The 22,018-nt window shown below is 49.6% G+C and overlaps 1 protein-coding gene and 1 long non-coding RNA gene across 3 annotated transcripts in view; one reads left to right on the top strand and one right to left on the bottom strand.

The window, feature by feature from the left end:
• CCDC9B (coiled-coil domain containing 9B) overlaps positions 1–21,694 on the top strand; it is a 52,277-nt gene extending 30,583 nt beyond the window's left edge. For both annotated transcript variants that reach the window (XM_064453116.1, XM_064453115.1), the window contains 7 exons: positions 246–430; positions 1,807–1,868; positions 2,387–2,440; positions 2,889–2,994; positions 9,936–9,993; positions 10,350–11,163; positions 20,203–21,694. In XM_064453116.1, coding sequence (XP_064309186.1) covers positions 246–430; positions 1,807–1,868; positions 2,387–2,440; positions 2,889–2,994; positions 9,936–9,993; positions 10,350–11,135 — 1,251 coding nt within the window. In that variant the 3' untranslated portion in view covers positions 11,136–11,163; positions 20,203–21,694. The remainder of the gene's footprint in view (positions 1–245; positions 431–1,806; positions 1,869–2,386; positions 2,441–2,888; positions 2,995–9,935; positions 9,994–10,349; positions 11,164–20,202) is intronic.
• LOC135313586 (uncharacterized) lies at positions 14,862–20,207 on the bottom strand. The gene is made up of 3 exons (XR_010373182.1): positions 19,952–20,207; positions 17,295–19,067; positions 14,862–17,008 (listed from the first exon to the last, which is right to left on the bottom strand). It is a non-coding gene; the product is annotated as an uncharacterized LOC135313586 (long non-coding RNA).
• Positions 21,695–22,018: the final 324 nt, after the last annotated feature.

Here is a 22,018-nt window from a genome sequence, read left to right as displayed (position 1 = left end):
CTTCCTCCTGCCTCAGTTTCCCGTTCTGGAAAGTCAGCCAGCCCTGGGACCAGTCTACAAGTAAGTACTTGTCTAGGCTACAAGTAAAGCAGAGCCCTTCTGTGTGCACATCGGAGAGGGAAGCTGACCTTGCTCCACGTTGTTTTCAAATATTACTCAGTGTTTCTGGCGGTGACAGTGCAAAGTACACTGAGTGCAGACTTTTAAGACGTTTTTATTAACAAAAGCTCTTTTGCCTCCACTAGGATAGCGGGAAGTCAGTGCAGAAGAGCCCTGGAGACCTCAGTTTCCCCATGACTGGACGGGAACGCTCAGAGTACATACGCTGGAAGAGGGAGCGCGATAAGATTGATCTGGAGCGACTGGCACGCCACAAGAACGCGAAGGGCGAGTGGCGACGGGCTTGGGATGTGGAGAAGTCGGAGCACATGTAGGTCCTCCACGGTCCTGGGGTGGTTTGTCTGCAGCAGGCTATCTAAAGCCAGTGATGAGATCTCGTGCAGGTGTTCACTGCTGACCAAATCCCATGCTTTCATGTGCCTCTCCCTGACCAAACCCACATCGCTGTCTCTTTCTCCTCCTGACCATGTCTATCAGTGGGACCAGATATCAGAGTGATTCTCCTATTTTCTTTCTGACGTGAGGTCTCCTACCCCGATAGGAGATACTGTGTGCTGACCAAGATTGCTGGCCTTTGGTCCCACCAGGGCTTGGACTGTGGGAGGGAGAGGAGCGTGAATCACTGCTCAGTCTACATGTGGAGGGTCGTCTCTGTCTCCACATGGACAAATCCAACGGCATGAGGGTGCAGGTGCTCTTCTGGAAACAGGCATGGACAAACTCACATTGCTAGTCCACAGGCTTTCTCACTGCCCTGCTTGTTTCTCCTTTTCAATGACAGGCCAGGCCGGTGTGCCTAAATCTTCCACACCTCAGACTCAGCCTCTTCAGGCACTGCAGTGTGAGGGCATCACTTTGAAGGGCCACCCGTATGATATGGGGGAAGTGCTGGGGACAGCAATGTGGGAGAGCTCTTCACAGGGTCTGACACTTCCCCGCTTCAAACACTGTCCCTCTAACCGTGCTTGTCCAGCTGGGTCACACCAGCTAGAAAGCTTTGGAGGAGGACGTAGCACCTGCAGTGAGGTAACGTTTTGATAGGGTGTGGAGTCAAGGGACATCACATGGGTTTGCTGATAAGAGTTTGTACAGGGCAGAATGATGGGCCAATTTTTGGCTGAGAAATGGGACCAAATACCTAGATTTTTCAGTCACTCAGACCCCAATAATTAGAGGTGAATTGACTTCAAGTGGGTGCTGAGTGTTGCTGGCAAGACAGCTCTGAGCCCTACTGTTCTCCCGTATATCCAATTTTTAGAGAAAAGCCATAATACGACACAAGCAGGATTAGAAACCAACCAAATGAGTCTGGACAGGTCTGTTCTGAGAAGGCAAGTCCTGAAGAAGCTTGGGAAGCTGCATTTGAGCCTTGTACAGTTACACTACAGGCATCTATAGACTCCATGGATGCTCATAGAATTAAGTATATACACACACATATATACGTGGGTACTGATGTAAAGGTTTTAGGGGTTCTTCTTTGGGGTAGAATTGCCTCACAGCCTCATTTCTCCTGGTTAGTGCATGCAGTTTCAGCTCCTGCTGATAAACCTGCACATATTTGCCAGTGGGCAGGTGCAGAAGGGCCGAAGGCTGGAGCCTGCGCTGTCTTGAGGTCTCCTGCCCACGCTTTTGCACACTGGAGGAGAACGGTCAGGTCTGACAATGCCTGTTTTTAACCTGCAGGTTTGAAGAGGACTTTGTTAAGGATGGGGAGCCAGCCTTGGATAATCCCAGCAATAAGAAAGGTTGGCAAGGGACACCTAGACTCTGTCCTGATGCTAGTGAATGCCGATCGTGCGAATCCGAGCGCCACAGCAGCTGTCGTGGCTGTCAGTTGTGAAACTCTGCTTTCCTGGGCAAATGCCTCTGAGCGCAGCGTTGGGGTCTCAGCCCTCTCTGCTCTGCAGAGTGCTCAGGGGATGGGATCTGAGTGTCTGGGTGCTAGTGCTTTTTACCTTCCCAGGGAGAGCAGTGGCACCGTTTCTGTAACCTTGTACGACACAATATGGAGGCTCAGCACTGCCTCCTTTCCCCAACACTGGTTTGAGAGGCAATCCTATTCCAGAGCACATCATCTCTGATCCCTGTGGCACATGCTGGCTTCCTTACTAGCATAAGTCCATCATGACTCCTGTTTCTCAGGAGATGGACTGGCAGAACAAAGCTTTCCCTTGTGACACCCTGTTTGAACACCAGGCTTTCTGCTGCGTGTCCATTCCAGAACCTCACTCGCTTTTGTGCGTGCTTTGCTTTGTCCTTGCAGGGGGAAGAAACGCAAGGAAATTCCAGCACAGGTCCTTTCCCCCCGACGGGAGAGGTGAGTAAACTACGCAGCTCGGTTGTGGCACCCCACTAAGTGTCAGCACCTCTGATATGGCCTCAGAGAGAGAGCTTTCTCCAGGCACTCTCGCAGATTTGGAGTGCCTTTTGGGGACATACCGCGTGGCTGCTCTCATAGCTGGGTGGGACCGTCTGTGCTGTGTGGCAAGGGAGAATAAGAATAAGCCTTCCAAGAACAGCACAAGTGAGACTATCTCAGGAATAAGATTTAAAATTATAATTGGAATTTGGGATGAAAAATGCAGAAAAAACACCCATAAATTCTCAATTTGTACTTATTATTTTAGAAAATATACCTAATGAATACAGCTTCAGAGGCTTCCCCCTCCAGAGGCACTTTCCACTGGTACAAGGACATTGGCCCCCTCAACGTCCATCAGCTGGTTCTGCCTGCTCTTGCATGGCATTTCCAACCTGTTTTCTAGGTGGAGGACAGCATGGAGTGAGTGTGAGCGACCCTGGTCCGAAAGCAGTACCTGCTGTGAGCAGCCGAGCCAAAGGGAAGGACAGACTGACCGGCAGAGCCAGGAGGTAAGGAGGCCGGCAGCAGCGCTGCAAACTAGTGGCTGTGTGGCATTTCTGGGTCTCATTCCTTGCCTGATTGTGAAGAGGGACAGACAAAAAGAGATATTGTTCCACAAGGGCGTCTTTTCAGGTGAGTTCATGTTGGCAGGACCTCACTTAGTGGGGTTTGTGGTACTTGCGGGGTGCATCATCGCTGCGCTGACCACCACACCAACTGCCTGCCGAACAGGTCGGGGTTACTCTGACCAGATTTGGGTACCACTGGCATGTACCCCGCAGGCTTTTGAACACGTTCTTATCTGACTTCCAGGCACTGCTGATACGGAGGAGCAGCCTTCTCAGATAGCTCCCAGCTGAGCCAATAGTAGTTGAGATCGGTACTGTGCTACAGATGCCTTTTCTTCTTAAACAACTGTTCCTAAAGATGTGAGGAGGGAAGTGACCTGCTCCCGCCAGCTGTGGGCAGCACACGGCAATGTAGTAATTTGCACAGAAGTGATTTCAGAATATCAGCAAAACTAAGTGCGTTTTGCAGGTTCGCCCACGTCCTCCCAGGGGTCCCCCTCCCCTGCTGCTCTCCATAATTAAATTTCAGGGCAGTCTCCAGTTTCCTGGAGCCACACTGACGGTTTAATAACAGTAATCGTCTTCACAGCACTGCCGTGCCCTTTAGCGGGCAACAAAAGGATGAAGAGTTGATTGCATACCCCAAGCCTCTTAATTTATTCAGAACACAAAACTATTCCAGTAGCTTTTAATGTTAGCATTCTTCAACCATCCAGGTCAGTTATGACCGTGCAGTTAAACAGATGGATAAACAGATAACGTGCTTCACAGGGGTACTCAGCATTACCCAGAAGTTAGTTAGCTGGAGGTCAGCTGCTGCTTGCTCTTAGGTGGCTGCAATGCAGAGCGTTAGGCAGGGCCTGTGTGCGCAGGATTCTACTGTGTCAGGACAGTAGTGGGTCTGATCTGCAGAGCCTGGCACTGTAGTAAGCCTGGAGATTTTTTTTTAACATTGCGTTTGTTTCCAGTGGCTGTGCTTTGAGGAAATGCACCTCAGCACTCGTAACTCTCGGATAGTTAAGGTGTGCTCTGAGAATCTACTTCCAGAATAAAGATGGGTTAGCTTCGGTCTTCCTAAGCCCCGTTAGTGAATCATATTATTTAAAATTAAATATAATCTGGATAAATTGATGAAGAACATGATCAAGAACATGCAAATAATCAAGTTAGCTTTGTTTTTAAGTTACATTCCACCCTTCTCCATTCTTCAGCTCCGTCCCCAATAAAATGTACTTGGGAAGGAAAAGCTGATGAGCTGTGCTCCCGCTTGCTCCCCCCAGCCGCCGGCTGCAGCACCGGCAGATGACAGCAGCTCCCAGAGGATGTGCAGGATGGGCACGCCAGTAGATTTGCTTTATGTTGTTACTTTCTATGAATACCCTAGAAGGCTTCAGGCTGCGGCTGAGCGCTGCTGTTCAAAGCCATGAAAGGTGCAGTGGTTACACACAGTTCTGCCCTGCCTGAAGATGCCGACCCATCCGCGCCAAACCAAACTCCCAGGCCTCAGCAACCACCCTCCGAGTCAGCGTTGATCTGCTCCTGAAGTTTGCCACTAACATTTGGTTATTTGTGATGGTAAAAAGAGGGACAGGCAGCTGGCCAGAGAGAGATGCAGAAATAAAATTTAAAATTGGCAGGCTGGAGGACAGAGAGGGAAGAATTAAAAAACAGGGACAAGGAGCAGGACAGAGGGAGACAATAAAATTTAAGCAGTGACATGCTACAAGGCGGTAAGGGAAGAAAAAATGGGGACAGGGAGAGACATAGAAAGAAAACTTACGCACAGGAATTACTTCAACAGCTGGAGAAGGGAAACAGAAGGAAAAAATATACCCACCTGATCCTATATATGAGAAGTTAAAGCACAGGAAGCTGTTGGGCAGACACTACTACCCCCACACTGGTTGTAAGATTTTTAGCAGCCACAAATGACCTGACTTTAGGTCATCATCCTTTCTGAAAGATAGTACTACACATGGGATATGGCTTTCCTAAAATCATACATCATTTCTGGGCTAAACTAGATTCAAGGGGAAGGCTACTGATGCAGCATTGCTGTCTCTATTTCCCTCTGAACTTAACTGGATCAGTTATTATTCATTGTCTAGGTCTCCTCCAAGCTAATCAGAGAACACTGTTTCCTGAGACACCTTTGCTTTGGACTTTGCTCCATTTAGTGCCATCCCCTCTGCCTTGAGAAGGGCTCATGGGACACCTTGCTGCTGCAGAGCAGACTGCATCTCATTGCGGGAGAGAAGCGCAGGGCTCCCAAGGGCTGGAAGCGATTGCACAGAACAAGCAGCTCATGGTTTCTGTCAGTGTTTGCCGGGAAAGTGAGTTATACCCACTGCAAAGATCATGTTCGTCCTTTCTCTTTCCTTCCTACTGGAGCCTTTTGTTCTTCTGGACTTCAGGGCCTGGGGAGGTGGGAAGGTGCGGAGGCGGTTTCCCTGGCAGTTTCATGTGGTGGTAGGTCTGGTTTATTCTGGTCATGTCTTCAGCTGTTGGCCATGCCCACCTTGTCTCACCATGAGAGCTGGGGTGTGCCTCAGGGCTCTTCAGGGACGATCAGGTGTTTAAGGCGTGGGATTTAGCTCATCCAGACGTGGCCCACCCCGTCCTTCCTCCCAAACAGCAAAATATACGGAAAGACTTCAGAAAACCATAATGATGTTGGAAGGACCTGCTGACATGTTAAACCTCATGCTTTCCAGTGTTTAATCTTAAAGTTTAATCCTGATGAAGTCATTCTTTTCTGCCCTGTGGACATTTTAGCTGTACAATTTAGACGCATATGGCTGGTTAAATGTGTCTGGGAGTAGACTGTAAACAAAAAAGCAGTGTTGATTTTGAGCGGCTTCTTGGAATGGATAAAGAGTTTGTTGCTTCCCTTTTATAGGCAGAGCAGACAGACGGATCACACTATGATCTGCTCCCTCCGTGCCACAGCCCACGGGTCAATCGCCAGTGCCGAGGTCCTGCCTCGGGCTCCACGTCTGCCCTGGTCAGACCCAGGGGAAGGGATGAGAGCCTCACTCCCCTACATCCATCTCTTCTCCTCTTCCTCAGCAAAGCTTGACTTCTGCCCCAAAGCATGCCTGTGACAGGCAGATGCTGACTAGTTTCCAGAAATCATAACAGGGTCTTGAGCCATTTCTTTTTCCTTCTGCACTAAGCTCACAGAGCCGTGCCCAGAGGAATGCCTTGGCTAGCTGTCTTATGGCAGAAATTCAAAGAAATAATGTTGGGCTGGGATTTAATATTTTGTATAGACTCCCTCAGAGCCTCTAACTGGCTGGCTTGGAGCTGTTTAATGACATCTCATTGACCTGCCCCCCATTAGTGGCCCTCAGAGTCTCTTCCTGCAGTGGTCTCTGTTTGCCTCTTCTGCTCCAGAGCTTGGAGAGTCACCGAAGGCACCCTCCTCTCTGGCAGCGACTAGGGCAGCCAGCATCATTTCAGACTGAGGGGAGCTACCTCTGGCTCTCAGCACTTCTCCCTGCTGTAATAATAGAGCATTATTCCCTTGCCTTTCTCACCTCCCCCCACTAGCAGGAGGTTCATGCAGTGGGTCCAGCAGACCTAAGACCCCTTGTGCCTTGGACTACCTGCTTGAAGCACATCCGAGTCCAAGCATGCCAGCAATGCCAACCAGTTCAAAGTGACAGTTGTTTCTGGGCTGCGCTCCTTCGCTGGGGAGAGGGGAAGGTCAGCCAGCCGGTTGCACAGTGAGGTTTAGCACCTTCTGTTGGGAGGCTCAGAGGATGGATCGCAGAAAGGGTGCGTCGCAGAGAGGATGCCTGGCTTGCCATGGGCTTCCACAGCCTGTTTCTTTTCTCACAGCAACTGAGAAGGTATGTTTCCAGTCCGTGTTGTGCCTCCAGTGCAGAGGCTTGGAGGCTTTTTAGTGCATCCAACTCCACTAGGGCTGCTGGGTTCAGTCAGGACTAGATGACCGCTAAAGATCCTTTCCAACCTAAACCATTCTATGATTATTCGTATCCATTTAAAGGCACTATGGCCCCAAAATGGCTGATGCTAGAATCCTGTTTAGATGCCTAAATTCTCTTGCTGATGAAATTATAAAAATCTTATATACTATTGTGTCCAGAGAGACATTCTTTATTCTTGTTCTTTTAATTTTATCTCATTTTATCTCACAGTGAAACAGTACATCGTACTCCTCCCTGAACATCCTCCATTAGAAATGAGGCTAGAAGGTGTCTCGATTTATTCTTTTTCATTCTTGTTTGCTGTACTTCATATCTATCAGCTACTAGGATGGAAAATTATGGCTCGTCTAAAATTACAAAGAATTATCTTAAACACTACTGATGTGAGTAGCTGGAACATGGAGTCATGCCATAAAGTCCTCACCTTCACCTGGGGACCTGGGAAAATCAGGGGAAGTGAGGAAGCTGAACGCTTGCCTGCTGCAGCATGGACACCTCCCTCAGCACCACCCAGCTGCTCCATCCCGCCAGAATCACGTTAGAATAGCTCTCCTTCAGCCCATCCATCTCACCTCATCAACTCTTCTATGTCTTATCTCCTCTTCATTACATCTTCTGTGTCCTCTGTTGATCCAGAAGGGATCCTGTGACTCTCTGGTGATGTAAACTTGTCTCTCAAGCTGGAAGAGCATCCTTTGCTCCACTGCTTTGCTTTGGGAAGTGCCATTCATGAAGCTTTTCCTATCACTTCAACCCTCAGCTTAGGGAGCCTTTGGGGTACTGAATATTCCTTACCTTTGCATGTATCTGCCCTTTATCACTTAGAGACTCTTCTCCCATTGAAGTCCAAGCAACCTGACAACAGTGGTAAGACCCTTTTGGAGCATCTGGTGGTGACTCCCAGCAGCACCTTACCCCATAAAGAATGTGGAGCCAAGTTCCCATATGAGAATGGATAGCCCTAGCCATGCTGGGGAATGCGCTGGGTATTTTCATTGCTTGTTAGCGATTAATAACACACTCTGGTGTGTTAGCGGTAATGATGGGGAGGAACATGTCAGGCGGAGAGGCTGAATATTTTAAAATTGCTGTTTAGCTCATTTTGGCTATCTTTAGACCTGTGGGGGTGGTGTGTTCTGGGCTGGCTCTGCAGGAGCCGTGCAGTGGTAGAGTAGACAGAGCAGGGAGAGGCAGAAACCTGCATCCAGCAAGTCATTCTTTTGTTTTTAGATATCTCTCTGGGGAAGCAGTCCTCAGTCCCACCAGCATCAATGCTGAGTGCAGAGGGGAACGGATCGCGAGGGCAGCCCATGCTGAAATTCAACACAGTTGACTATGTGTGATGAGCTCTACCAGTACAGCCTGACTTTCAGAGCTCTTGCGGGGCACCACTGAAAATACAACCCCAGCGGTCAGGGCTACTTCCAAGAAAAGGGGCCCTTTATGTGGCTTGAGCTGGCACAGCTGGTGGTGGGGACCTACCTCTTATTCAGGACAACACCTCACTGGCTGTGGTTTGGGTGCTGGCTCTGCCTTGAAGCCCTGTAGGACTGCTCCAAGCTGCTTTGCCCTCTGGCTTCTTAAGGACACTGTACCCAGCTCTACACGCTGAGAGAGCCTTGAGGTGCTTGCAAATGCAATTTGCTCCTGCCCTAAGGACTTTGCTAGGTAAAAAGGGAGTGTGAAGCAGCTTAGTGTGATTGTACGGTGGAGCTTGTGATGGTAATTCCCACGCAATTGTCACAAGGGCACGTGGGGTCCCTGTAACACATTTGCTCTGGAAGTGCCTCACTCTGCTGTCACCTCAATGTGCATTCTCATTCTTTGTAGCTTGGCCCAAAGTTGCCGAATGAAGAGGCCAGTAAGCCCAGCAAAGTCTGTCCAGGGAAGAACTAAATCTCACGTGTATTTGCGCAAAAGTATGGGGCAGGGAGAAATGTGTGTATATTAGATATATGTGTGTATATATATAAAATGGGGAGTGTGTGTGTGATACAACTCACCAGGCGCGCACATGAGAAGGTAAGGGTTACTGAGACCCCTCCCTGCCCAGTAGCACTGCATGGGCAAATCCAGATTTATATTCACCCCAGCAAATCCAAACAAGCAAAAGAAAGCAGTTCATCACGCAGCCTTTAACTAAGCTGCGGCCCTCTTTGGCACAGGATGTTGTAGCTGCTGGAAATTTATTATGGGGTCAAAATGCACTTACACAAATCCCTGGAAGAGACTGTCCACTAAGCATGACTCAACACAGAGATACCATCTCAGGCTCAGGAAATCCCAGAACTGCACATCTCTGAAGCTGGGTAGGGTACTGGGGAGGTGTTAAACGCGTTTGCCCTCTTTCCAAACCCTACCTTGAGCATCTGCTAGTGATGCTGAGAGGGGAAGAGAGCCTGGGCTAGCTGGACCTTCAGTCTGATCCTTACGGCCGTTCTTGCAGTCTGCTTGCACATGCCCACGTCTCCGATGTCCCAAGCTACTTCGAAGCAATTTTATCCTTCACCGTCTGCCACTATGTCTGCCATTGTGGAGATCTGGGACTCTTGGGCACTGCCAGGGGAGCAGGACAAGACTGTGGCAGACACCAGCATAAGCAAACTGTATATCTTATTAGTCTAAAGACAACTGTCTTTTCTGGCAATTGGATTTTATGTTTTCATTACATTTAGAATTATAACAACCAGTTCATTAAGATTTAGTGGTCTCATATGAGTGTCTCTGGATGGTCTCCGAGTGCTTTGCAGGTGCCAAAAGGAACTGGACCAGTTACATCTGCCACCTCCATCTCTTGTTGCCTGGTCAAGGGGCTTAGAGAAGGAATGCATGGTAGAAATTCCTACCCAGGTGTCAGGCAGGGAGAGTGCCTTTGCCATATGAGAACTTGAAGGCCTAAATTCTGATATTTTTTTTTTTTCTTGACAGATGGGATGCAAAAGAAGGCGAGGACATGTCTTTTCTGAAGGATGACCTTGAGGGCCAGGTGAGTTCGTGAGTTCAAGGCTGCCTGCTGAGTTTTCTCAAAACATGCACTATCAGGAAAGTTGGAGGCTCTCAGCCAGTGCAGAGGTGAGAGGCCTCTGTGTTGGGGTGAATCTGCCCCTCGCTAGCACTCTCCACATGGCATGATGCGAGAGCAACTTCACTTCTTGCATTGACCCTCTGTCAGCATAACCACGCCACTTATTCCAGTCCCTGAAAACTTCTCCACTTACATCCTTTTATGTCCTTTAATGGCCTCCACAATTTTTTCCTCAAGTTTTGAAGACCATCATAGACAACGAATACCATATACTGGTATTTTAATAAGCTGAATTAAATATCTCCTTCTTTACTTAGAGGAGCCTTGGTACGGACAAGCGGAAGAGCAGAGGTGAGGAGAGGGTGGAAGAGAACTGTACAGCTGAGCTGGAGGAGGAGGCAAAACAGCCAAGCCCCCAGGATCATGTAGCCTCCTCATCACAAAGGCTACGAAATGGAAAGGTCCAGTCTGCCCACAATGGCCAGAAGGAGGAGCGGAGAGGAGTGAAGGGCTTCAGCATGGAGGTGTCTGCAGCCAGCACAGGTGACTCAGAGCCAGGGCCCAAGCCAAGTAAGGAAGGTGTTGGGGAAGATGCCAATGGGAAGCCTGGCACTGATGATACCTCTCAGGAGAAGGAGAGCACTAACAGCGCTGCTTCACAGAGCAGCCTTCCAAGCACTGTGCAAGCCCCCAGGCACGGCAGCGAGGAGACCTTGTCATTGCCTGTGGAAGCAAGTTTAGGTGGAGCTGGCTTAGAGGAAAACACAGCTTTAGAACAGGAGTCCGCTGAGGCCTCTTCAAACGGCCACGGAGAAAACCTTGACACAGCAGCGGGAGACAGACTGGATGCAGGTCAAGGACAGCTGGTGAGAAAAAGAGGGGAGGAAGTGACCCAAGACGCTGCCCTGCAGGGGCAAACGCTTGCACTGAAAGGAGATGAAGACGCTGAAGGCACTGAACACAGAGGAGAGCCTTTGCCCCCAGGGAAAGCCAACTCTGACAAGACTGTTGTGTCTGAGCAGGACACAGGAAAATCACATACCACGGAAGGGGACCAGCCTGAGGATTGCAAGGACAAGGACAGTGGGGACACTCTCAACTAGCAGAGATTGTACCTGCCTGGGACAGAAGGTGAGTTCCTGACCCTGCTCTCCACGGTGTGTTTGTTATCCCATTAACGCTCTCAGTCATAGTACCTACCCACAACTCCATTTTCTGTGGCTGTAACAGCACGATACTGGATAACTATCCAAAACTGTTAATTAACAGTGATATGGATCCCTCAGATAGTCTAAATCTGTGCATCACAAGGACCTACCCTGGAGTGGATGGGGAAACCATGGAAAGACAGACAGGAAAACGCAGGCAGAAGACTGGACTGCAGAGTCTGGTTGGTGACATGGGTTAGTTAGGGCACAAACTGAAACTATTCCTGGGAAGGGATAACCTCATAAAGGATAGCAGGATGAATTTGCTTCTCTCTCTGGGGTGATCACAACTAGAATAACTTGAGGTCACTGTGGCCCCTTTCCCAAAACACTTGCAAGGCTATAGAGGCCCACCCTGTGGACAGTAGTTTGAAGAAGGTCGAGTGCATGTGGGATTCTCTTCCCAGTGCAAGGTCTGTGAATGCTACACTTTGAATTATACATGTGGTAACACGTCTGAGGCAGTGTATAAATACAAAGGGTGAGACGGTTCCTGTTGGAAAGGCCTATGAACCACGGAGAAAGGAGGACGAACAGATCTGGTTACGTAGCAATGCTCCAGGTTTGACTCAAGCAAAGAAGTTTCTTCCAGAAAGGCAAACATAGAACAAGAAAAGCCAGGAGAAAGAACAAAGTATGCCAGGCAGAAAAGCAAGGTAGAAATGCGGAGGAAGGGGCAAGGAGAGAGCGTAGGGGCTCTTTGGCAGTTACCTTGGCGAGACGTGTTCTTTCCAGGCAATGTCACACAGTGATCAGGATCTCCTACCCACAGCTGCTGGATCAGAGCAGCAAGCCAGGATGTGATTCCACCACCAGGTTAGGCAGTAAGGTTGCAATTCACTCCACCTAACTCAGGCCAAGCACAGAGGCACCTGACTTAAGATTTGGGCTTTGTTTCTCTTCGAAGGAGAGAGATGGGCGCTTCCAGAACACAGTCCAGCTTGCCTAACACCTGGATTGCTCTCAGGACACTCCTGGCTCTATCCTTTAAGGGGAGAGGCAGCAGCTGTATTCCACAAGTAGGCACTTCAGGCAATTAGCTGCTCAAAGCTAGGCAGGCCCATCGCCCCCACCAAGTGCCTTCCCTGATTCCAGCAGGCTTTTCTTCAGACCTCGACCCAGCAGCTTGTCACCGCGTATTGCTTAGTATTCATCCCAGAGGCACAAATGAGCTTAGGGATGAAGTGGTTAAGCTGCTAACAAAAAGACTTTCACTATAATCCAATACCATACAAAAGGCATGGAGAAGCGCAAACGTTACAGCTATTTAAAAAAGACAAAACACCAAGAACCAGCAGGAGCTGGTTCTGAGCTTGAACTAAAAATCCTTCAAGTGAGGGAAATTAATTCCAACAGCATTTAGGAAAATGTTAAGAGACACCTGGATGCGCATAGCGGGAGTTGTCTGGCCATGCCTCCCCAGTCTACCAAAAATCCCCTCAAAGTAGAGGACGAGGGAATTAATGACTACTTTTCTCTCTCAGGATAACTCTAATTAGACACCAGTTAAGAGGAAACAATAAATTACGGTAGTCCACTTTCATCTCAGCAACGGAGACTTCTATGGTTTGGTAATAGGGCCCTGAGTCCACTCCAGCATGGCTCTTTACTCCACCACTCCTCAGCAAATTCATTACGCAGGCTTAATTATAAACATAGCCTTACGTCTTGGAGAAGAGGAGGCGACGTAACCTGGGGTTTGCACTTATGCACTCTCACATCTGCTTGGTTAAGCTGGAACTTGAGACCAGTGTTGCTCTCTGAAAACAATTATTGCTTGGGAAACACCAAGTGTAGTGATGCCAGGGGGAAATGAGGGGTTAACCGGTGTCCTGGTTACCCTCTACCATTTCATCCTGCCTGCCTTCCCATCTATCGCCTTCCTATCAGCAGTGCTCACTTTTCCTTGCCTGATCATGCCCCCTCAAGAGAGCACGTTCCTGCCTCACTTTCCTCTCTTTCCCAGACAGTTAAAGAGGAGTTTCCAGGTGTGCCTGAACTATGCACTCAGCATCAAATACCACCTTTTGATGCAGAAAATTAAAGCAAGGTGCTTTTTTTTTGATATTTCCCGTAACATAGGAGATGCATCAGATCTCAGGCGAGCCCTGTGCAGGATATGGATGGCAGGTTGCCTTGGGAGAGCCAGCCTTCAACCGCCAGCGGCAGCGCTGACCGGTGTTAGGATCGCAGGAATAGGCACAGCTCCGTCAGATCTTACACCGAGAGAGTGCATTTCGGTTTAGTCCTTAGGGCAATCACCAAGTCACAGCAAAGACATGATGACTTGTCCTCTCCGAGCACACTGGTCTGCGATTGTTTCATCTGAAGGTTTCTTGCGCTTCCCGCTGAAGCCTCCGGCTTTCTCGCCGGCAGGGCTCCCACGGAGGTGCCACGGTGAGCCAGCGCCGCAGCTTCTGTATCCCCCATCTCAGCGATGGGTTCCTCCTGGGGATTGGGGTTTTTTTTTTTCCATCCATCGACTGCAAGAGCATGTAGGGAGGGAGTGCATGAGTGCTGCTTGGCTGTTAGTCCTTAATGATGTTCTAGGGCATCACCGTCACCTCCTATCTGCTGAAGTCACCACAAAGCAATGTGACCTCTCCCTTTGCACCAGAGACAGGCCGCTATCAGGGTTGGCTTTCCCATACAGGATCATTTGCAGAGTGAATTTGTAGTGGGGAGAAGAGCCAAGAGGAAGACAGGGGGACCTGCCTTTAACTGTCTGCTCCCTGTGTCCTGTTTGTCAGGAACATCCCTTGGCAGACACACACAAAAAAAATGCAAGACCTGGATTTCTCTAGCACTGGCTCAGCACAACGTGAACGGTTCATCTGCGTGGCTTGCAGCAGGGCTCCTGGGAGCAACAAAACAGCAACAATGACAACAACCACCACCAAAAAAAGCAAAAGCTCATTTGGCTCAAGCCGGTTAAGTTGTCAGCGTGTTTGGAGCGAAAAGGTCTCGCCTCTATTCCTGCTGTTGCTTTGAAGTTCCCACATGAACGTGACGGGCTGCATAATGACACAGATGGCAGTCATAAATAACCGCCGGCTGGTAACAGTCACTTCCCTTCTCCCTTGGCTTCTGTTTCCTAGCGCTCTACAGACAGATTAGGTTCAGACCACCGGTCATCTAAAAAGCTGCAAAGCTTTATGTTATTTTCATGTAATTCTCCCTAAAGTGTTCTTTCAGAGCAATTCTGTGGAAGCAGATCCCTCAGGCTTGTCCCCATTCGAGGTGTGTTTGAATCCTTGGCAGGGTGTTCCTGTTCGGTTTCTGGCTTGTCGAGCCTGATGCCTGCAGCTGACTCCAGTGATGCTTTAGGGCAAGGATCGCCCAAAATGCAACCCACAGGAAACCTGCCTTCAGCAAAGCCGTTGCACATGGCCCACAAAGGGACTTGAGAGGTGTGGCCGTCCTCCAGGGAAACATGACTATGTCCACTGGAGTCCCTTCGTGAACGTAACCACGTGTGGCTGGCTAATGATTCTGCCTTTTCAGCCTATCCAATAGCGTTATTAGGGAGAGCTAGGCTTAACAAGAACCGGGAAAAGAGCATCATTCAGGAAGCTGAAAGAGCAGTAAGATCAAGCATTAAAGAAAGAGCCGCACTTTTTTGTTAGAATGCAAAATTAAAAGTTTATTTATTCCTTTTGTGGCTAGTACCATGAATTCAGGTGCCCAAACCACCTCACTTATTTGCTTCCCCTCACCACTTGGGTATAATCTTCACAGAACAGGTAGCCCTGTGTGAATGGCTGATAATCCAGTTAAGAGGCTGTGGGCTGGTGGCTCACGTATCATTTTTAACAGTCGATGCTTACGCTGAATTGCAGGCGTCCGAGCCTAATTGCATTGATCTGACGTCAGGCCAACACGATTACAAGGTTATCCCACTGCAGCAGGGGAAGGAGCGGGTGGTTTTCACCCTGTGGTGTGTGAACAATGGTAACACAAGTTCCCTGTAGATGAAGGACTTCATGTGGCAAGGTAAATGGGGTGTTGCTATGCAAGCCTCCAGGAGGAACCGAGCAGCTCTGCCCTGGTAAGTCCAGGCCAGCTGGAAACCTCGGCTGTGTTCTGTGTCCATGTAAGCCGCGGGCGTTATACCAGGGAATGTCCTGAAGTGCCTGGCAGGAAGCATGAGAGGAGTCTGTGCTGAAAACACAAATCATACGGAGTCTGAATGACTACTGCCTTGGAGGACAGAAAGTTTGTAGCAAAAAAGGAGGATGATTATTGTAACTGGCACCCAGACAAGATACGACCGTAAGGAGAAGCAGCTGGAGGGATGCACCACCATGGATTATCGAGGCTGGCCCATAATTTCCTGCCAGGAGGTAGCAGGTAACTTCCCAGTGAGTTTTTTTTTCCTTCCTGTGAAAAATACCGATTTGACAAGTGCTATGCATCTACCAGAAATATGTCTGCTTCAACGGTCCGTATTTCATAAAACCCAAACCGGAGCCCTCGTTAACCCTCTTCAAAGCAGAAAATTTTAATGTTATGTTTTTAAATACTGATGATTCCATTTTGATATGGTACAATTTTTGGAAAATCAGCGTTGAAACAGATATATGATTTTGCAAACTACAACCTGTCAACCCCAAAAGGAATGTAGAAACATCCTTCCATTGAAAAGTTTATATTGTGGAATTTCCATCAAGTAGAAAATCCTGTACCAGGTCACTTCACCTGATGCCAGGGCTGTGCCCTCCGGTCACGGATCTCAGCATCCCAAAGCACGGCAGATACCTGTAGCAGCGGCAGGCATCAGTAACCAGTGATAACAACATGCTCCCCACCTGCCCTGCTCCTGGGCTTTGCGGGGCCCACGTCCCACACACGTTAGTGCGCGGATTTTGCTCCCCACTGCAGATGCTGCTCATCGATTTCTGCAGAGCAGCAGCTCCGTGCAGCAAGCAGCCACCATGTGGGTTTCACAGCTTCCACTGCTAATGTCTATTTATGGCACTAAAAAGTCTCCATCACCTTCAAACCAGTTGGAGATGCTGTGCAGAGAGTGTGGTGGGGCTTTCATCCTTTGCTTCAAATAACAAGGAATAAATATTTACCCAAAGTGCAGGACTGGAATCCCTGGAGAATGTCCAATGAGTCCCGGAGAAGTAAACGATACACAAAAACCACAGAAGCTTTTCCCTGAATTCTCCTGAGAAAATTAATCTTAACATCTTTAGAGAAAATGCAGCTGGGGGTAGACTTCCAGAGCAGCTCCGGGGATCTGACCTCGCAGCTCTGGCTGACGTAAACAGGAGTGGGGCAGGCAGGGCCTGTGTGCTGCAGGACCGAGGAGGTCACAAGAGGTCAGCCTTCTGATGCAAACCAGTGCTAAAGGTTGGTGCAGGAAGCGGTGCAAGCAGAAACCAACGCTCCTCAGCGCAGTTACGGAGCTACCGAAGAACATACCAGTTCCCTCAGGGTTCAAGAGACAAGAATATACCAGCTGCTGTTATGCCTTGGAAGCGGGCCTAGGGTTGGCAGGCTGAGGTCTCGAGGGCTTGACTTGAACAGCGTCGGCCGCGCCGGTCCTTCCTGCAGCCCACACCGCCTTCCGGAGCCCACCATCGTGCTACGGGCGTTTCAGGGTGCCAGAGCACATCTCAGCACCGCATACCACCGAAGCGGAGGGCTTAGTCCTCGTGCGGAATTAGGGAGCGGTACGGCTCAGTCCAGGACTCGATGCAGTTATCGTCATACTTCTGAAGCGATGGAAAGCCTTAGCCATGGCACAGCATGGGAAAATACTGTTAGCATTGGAAAACACAGGGATTATGTGAGAATGGTTCGAGAGAAATGTACTTGGACTGAAGAAACACAGGGAAGGACTCCAGGGATGTTCAGGGAATGGTTGTTTAGTCTAGCAAAATGAAGGCACAAAGTGACGGAGTTGTGCTCTCTATCAATACCGTGGGGCAGTAAACACCGGTGAAGGGGAAGAAACATTCAAGCCAGAAAACAACGCTGGTGCAAGAATCAATGTATTGAAGGAGCCCGTGAATAAATACAAGAAAATGAGGAAAAGGTTACTACCTGGCAGAGGGCAGGTGACTTGGCAGCACGCCGTGGTTGGAGCAGGAACTCTTGGCACCTTCGAGGCCGGCCTGACCAGCGTGCTTTGGCAGGGCTTAGGTAACGTGGCGCTTGTGACAGCAACAGCATGACTTCAATGGCAAAGTTGCGTAGGCTTCTGTCAAAGTCGGTGACCGCTGTCAAAGCAGATGCTTTCACTGACACCCAAAAGAATTGGCATACACCTCCTGTCTGGAGACGGAGGCTCGCTCTTCCTAAATCTCTGTGGCACTTTGCAAGAGCTTCTGTCTCTTCCTCGGTTTGCCAGGGTGACTTGAGGAGAGAAGGAACTCTTAGGAGCTGTTAATGCATTGAGAGTCACAGACCAGAGCTCGTCACCGGACCACCTGTGCTTCCTTATGGCTACTTATTGCAGCTTAACAAGTCTAAACATAATTTAGGGCTCGGACAGGCAAGCCGTTGCCACTCCAAGCAGGGAGAACGGAGCAGCCTTTGCAGCCTGCAGTTGCTGGAACTGCAGAGCTGGCAGAGGGGAGCACGTGCCCATACCTCAGCCACCTGCGTTCACCCTCTTACAGTAAAGCCCGGAGGAAAAGCCGATAAATGTACCACCTTGTGGTCTGCCCTGCAAGGGGCACAGGCACGTCTGCCTTTCTGCCAGCGCCGCTGTTGAGAAGGAACAGATAGACTGCAGAGCGTATCTTAAACCACTCCAGCAGGAATCTCCACCACAGACTATCTTTACATATTTAAGCTCATCAAGGGTTCCAGTGATAATTTTTCTACCAGTGGCAAATCTGGACAGGATTAGGATTTCTTAGTTCTAATTCAAACGGGAATTAATTCAGGGATGTCCAATGGCCTGTGCTAGGTAGAAGATGTCTCATTATCTTAACTAGTCTTTTTTCTGGCCTTACAGTGTATGGTGGGACAGCTGAGATATATATATCTATTTAAAAAAAGCTAAGTCAGAAAATCTGATATAATGATGTCTAGCAGATGGTCCGCACAAGGCACGCCTGAGTTTGCCTGTGGTATTTCACGAGTCTGTCTGAGTGGTCCACTAAGAACAAAGCTGTCTCTGGGAACTCTGGACCTGCCCCAGGAGAGACCCAACAAAATGATGTCTTCCAACCCAAGCTGAGGATGCACAGGGCCAATCTCAGCTGAAGGCAGAGGGGCCAAGTTGCCAGACTTCAGCAGCTACACTCAGCTGCACTCTTCAGGGACTTCACGCACATCCGCCCCATGGCCTGAGCTTTAACCGGTAGGTCCCTACACTGGACTGTTGTTGGCTTGGCTGCGAAAGTCATACCAGTGACGTCCCACGTCCAGCCAGGCTCTGTCAGGCTGGGACATGCGGGGCAGACGGGGGGCCTTTGAGCGGGACCGCCGGCGATCCGCCTTAATCCTCTCGCGTGTCAGTGACACACGGAGGGAAATCTGGCGCTGCATCCCCTTGCTCTGATGGCGGAGTCAAAGGCAGCGCACGCAGCGGCGCGCTCCTGAGCCCCGACTCGGCAGTCACGCCAGCGCAGGGCCTGCTAAATCTCCGACCAGCCCTTGACTGGTGCACGGAAAAGAGGGTGAAATGAGAGAGATGCTAATCACTAGGTCTAATTACTAAGAGAAGTAATGACTTTAAAGCCCACCAGTGTCTTGGCTGTGAAGGCTCGCTCGTGCACGGGAAGGTGTCCGTACTGAGAGGGTAATATTTCAAAACAGGAGAGAGATTTGTCTGCCGTCACTAATAGCACAGGGCTGTCAAAGAGACTTTTGCAACCATTAATAACAAAATAGATTAACAAAACACAGAGCTAGCTCTGGAGTCAGTTCAGATTTGTAAAACAGATTATTTTACAATATTTGGACCAGCAAGCACAACTCTGAAAATCTGTTTCCCGGCCCTGCCCAATAGCGCTAAATCCCAGAAGCGTGCTGCTGCGGCACTGAGCACCCCCTCGGCGGCAGGATGCGGCCAACCCCGTCCCTTGCACACACACGGACAATGAAATATTACTCCAGCAACAGCGTCAGAATCTCCTCTCAGCTGTACATAGCATCGATTATTTCAGTACCTCGGGTGCGATTTCAGTGCAGGTCCTTATTAGATATAAGTGGCTGTGTCCTTAAATGATTCCTTCAGAGATTTCCTCTTTATGCAAGCCAGGCTTACTATTGCCTCTCCTGCCTTCATGGTATTTCATCTATTTTTCTTTTCATATCCCCCCGCTGCCCTTGCTTGAGAGCTTTCAGTGCTGAAATCTGCATCAGCGAAAGGCAGATCTGTGGATTTAAACATGGATGCAGGAAAATCCCAGCTCAGCGATTCTGAGCAGCGCCCAAGCATCTGGCAACCGCAGAAAAAAAAGTCTGCCTTTCCCAATTAAAATCAAGGTATCTAGGTCTGAAGGCAGCTACAGGACAGTAGGCTCCACTCACGGGTTAGGGAGTCCCCTAGAGAAAAGCTGATACACCCTTTGGCCCTCGGCAAACACAGGAGCTGCACCCCCAGGCCAAGCTTCACAAGACAGGAATACGAGGTCCTGCCCAAAATCAGCCCCTCCTCTTATTGCTCCAGGTGCTGTACGAGCACACACAAAAACATGGCAAGATTATTGTTCTTGAGACTAGAGGCGAGAGTAAAGCAGTCTCACCTAACCCAGAGGAAGACTGGGGACGTCTCATCCAGACTCGTACATTCAGAGCATCCCCTGGGCCGCGCAGCCCCTCCCCGCTCCCACCGGATTTGGCAGCAGGTATCTGGGTTATGCTCCTGTGGTACCCCCGAAGCGGCCCCAGCCGCGCAGGAAGGTCAGGCTGAACCTCAGCAGACGTTTTTAATTTACTGCACAGCGGTTCCCTGAAGACTGATAATCCCTCTGCTGTCTCTGCTCTTGTTTCACAGGATAACGTGCTGAAGGTGGTGGATGAGAAGAGGAGCGCAAGCTTGTCCTCGCTCTTTGACCTCCCATGAAATCAGCTTTCAGCACCCATCCGCGACACGTGGGGTCCCCCGCCACCACCCCCCACTCCCTGCTCACACTTTCGGCGTCACCCTTTCCTGTCCGTACGCCAAAGGACAGGGAAGGCCCCGACCTACAGACAAACACCGTCACTTTTCTTTTGTATTTGTTTTGCCTATATTGCAGCTGTGTGGCAAGCCAATGAAATGTCTACTGGATGCACTTTATTTTATTTAATAACTAATTCTGTTTAAAGTTAAGATTTCGGTTTCTGGGCTCCCCACCCGTTTCCTCCCGCAGGGGCTGGCAGGGAACCGCAGGTGCCGGGAGGTCAGCAGCGGCTGTGCGAGCTCTCCCCTGCTGTTGGGCAGGGAGCAGGCGGCTGGCAGAGCGTTGGGAGACAGGGTGAGAGGCGTTACGTTGTAGTTCAGTAGGTGGATGAAAAAGTAGTGTTCAGAGCAGCTCTCGTGCTAGAGGTTTGTATGCGGTTGAAGTGTTGGCGGGGGCGTGCGGTAGCTGCGTGGGTCGCGGGGCACAAAGGGGACGGTGCGTTCTTGAGTTACGCTGTGGGGCGCAGGCGCTTTTGACAAGCACGCATCAACCACAGCACCTCGTCCTTTAAAAGCTTGCTTTCCTCCTGTTCGATGTAGTAGGGCACAAGCAGCAGAGGCTCAACCAGCACGTCAGGAGAGACTGCTTTTTTTCCAAGGAAGGTGGCTGCTAGGGTGAAGCAGGTATGCATGCAGCTCAGCAAAACACTGCAGGCCGGGAAGGCTACAGTAACTGGAGGTGCTTGCAGCTCCACGTGCCACGCAGGGCAAGGAGGACAGCACAAACCCAATAACCTTCCTTCTCCACCACGCTGCACGAAGGAGTCTGCGGCAGAACCCAGGCCAAATTGGAGCTGAGGGTCTAAGGCTTCCTGTCAAACGCTTTCACCTTCCTGGTTGTGCCTCTCACAGCCTTGTGCTTGAATAAGAGGGCAGCAGTTCCCCTGGGAGCTGCCATGCAGGCGTTTCGACCTGGCCTTAAAAGATACCTTTCAAATCGAGGATCTGGATGAGCATTTACAAGCTTAAATGAGCGAGAATGCCAGCTGCTTGGATTGCCGTGCAGCTGAGATTCACAGCAAACTAGGACCTAGCTGAAATGCAGCTACCAATTAAGAAGGCAGAAAGCAGGCACAAGGGAAACACAACATAATTTCTGACTTCTGAATGACGGAGCAGAGAGGCTCTCACCCTCATTTTAAAGTGCTGCTCTAAAGCTCAATACAGGAGTAAATGTCCGCGCAGACACGTGTGCGTGGAGATTTACTGGATTTCATTGCAAGGTGCATTCGCTAACCAGAATGGCAGGCTGCCTTGGTGATAAGGTAGGCACGTGTGGACTGAAATACTGTACGCTGTTTTAATAAACTAATATTTGCACAGGTATTTTGGGTTTCCACGTTAACTTAGATCCACAGTACCTATCTCATGAAGGACTAGCCTGGGAATTTCTTCTTCGTGCCAAATTCAGGAGAGTTTATTGGCTTCAGGCCAGGCATTAGCCAGAAACAGAGCGTGCAGCTGTCATGTTTTATTAGTAAAAACATCTTCACCCCACCAAAGCCCAGACTGGGTTTATTTGGACTTATCCAACAGATAAAATAACAGATAGATAAAAGCCAGATTGTAAAACTGCTCCAGGTCCTGGAGATTCTCCATCACTGTTAAAGGCTGATTTTCCTTATCTGACTGGCTCAAAAACTTGCTT

This window comes from Phalacrocorax carbo, chromosome 5, assembly GCF_963921805.1.
Source record: "Phalacrocorax carbo chromosome 5, bPhaCar2.1, whole genome shotgun sequence".
NCBI classification, from domain to species: Eukaryota; Metazoa; Chordata; class Aves; order Suliformes; family Phalacrocoracidae; genus Phalacrocorax; species Phalacrocorax carbo.
The sequence above is the reverse complement of the archived record's forward strand: the minus strand, read 5'-3'. Positions and strand labels throughout refer to the sequence as shown.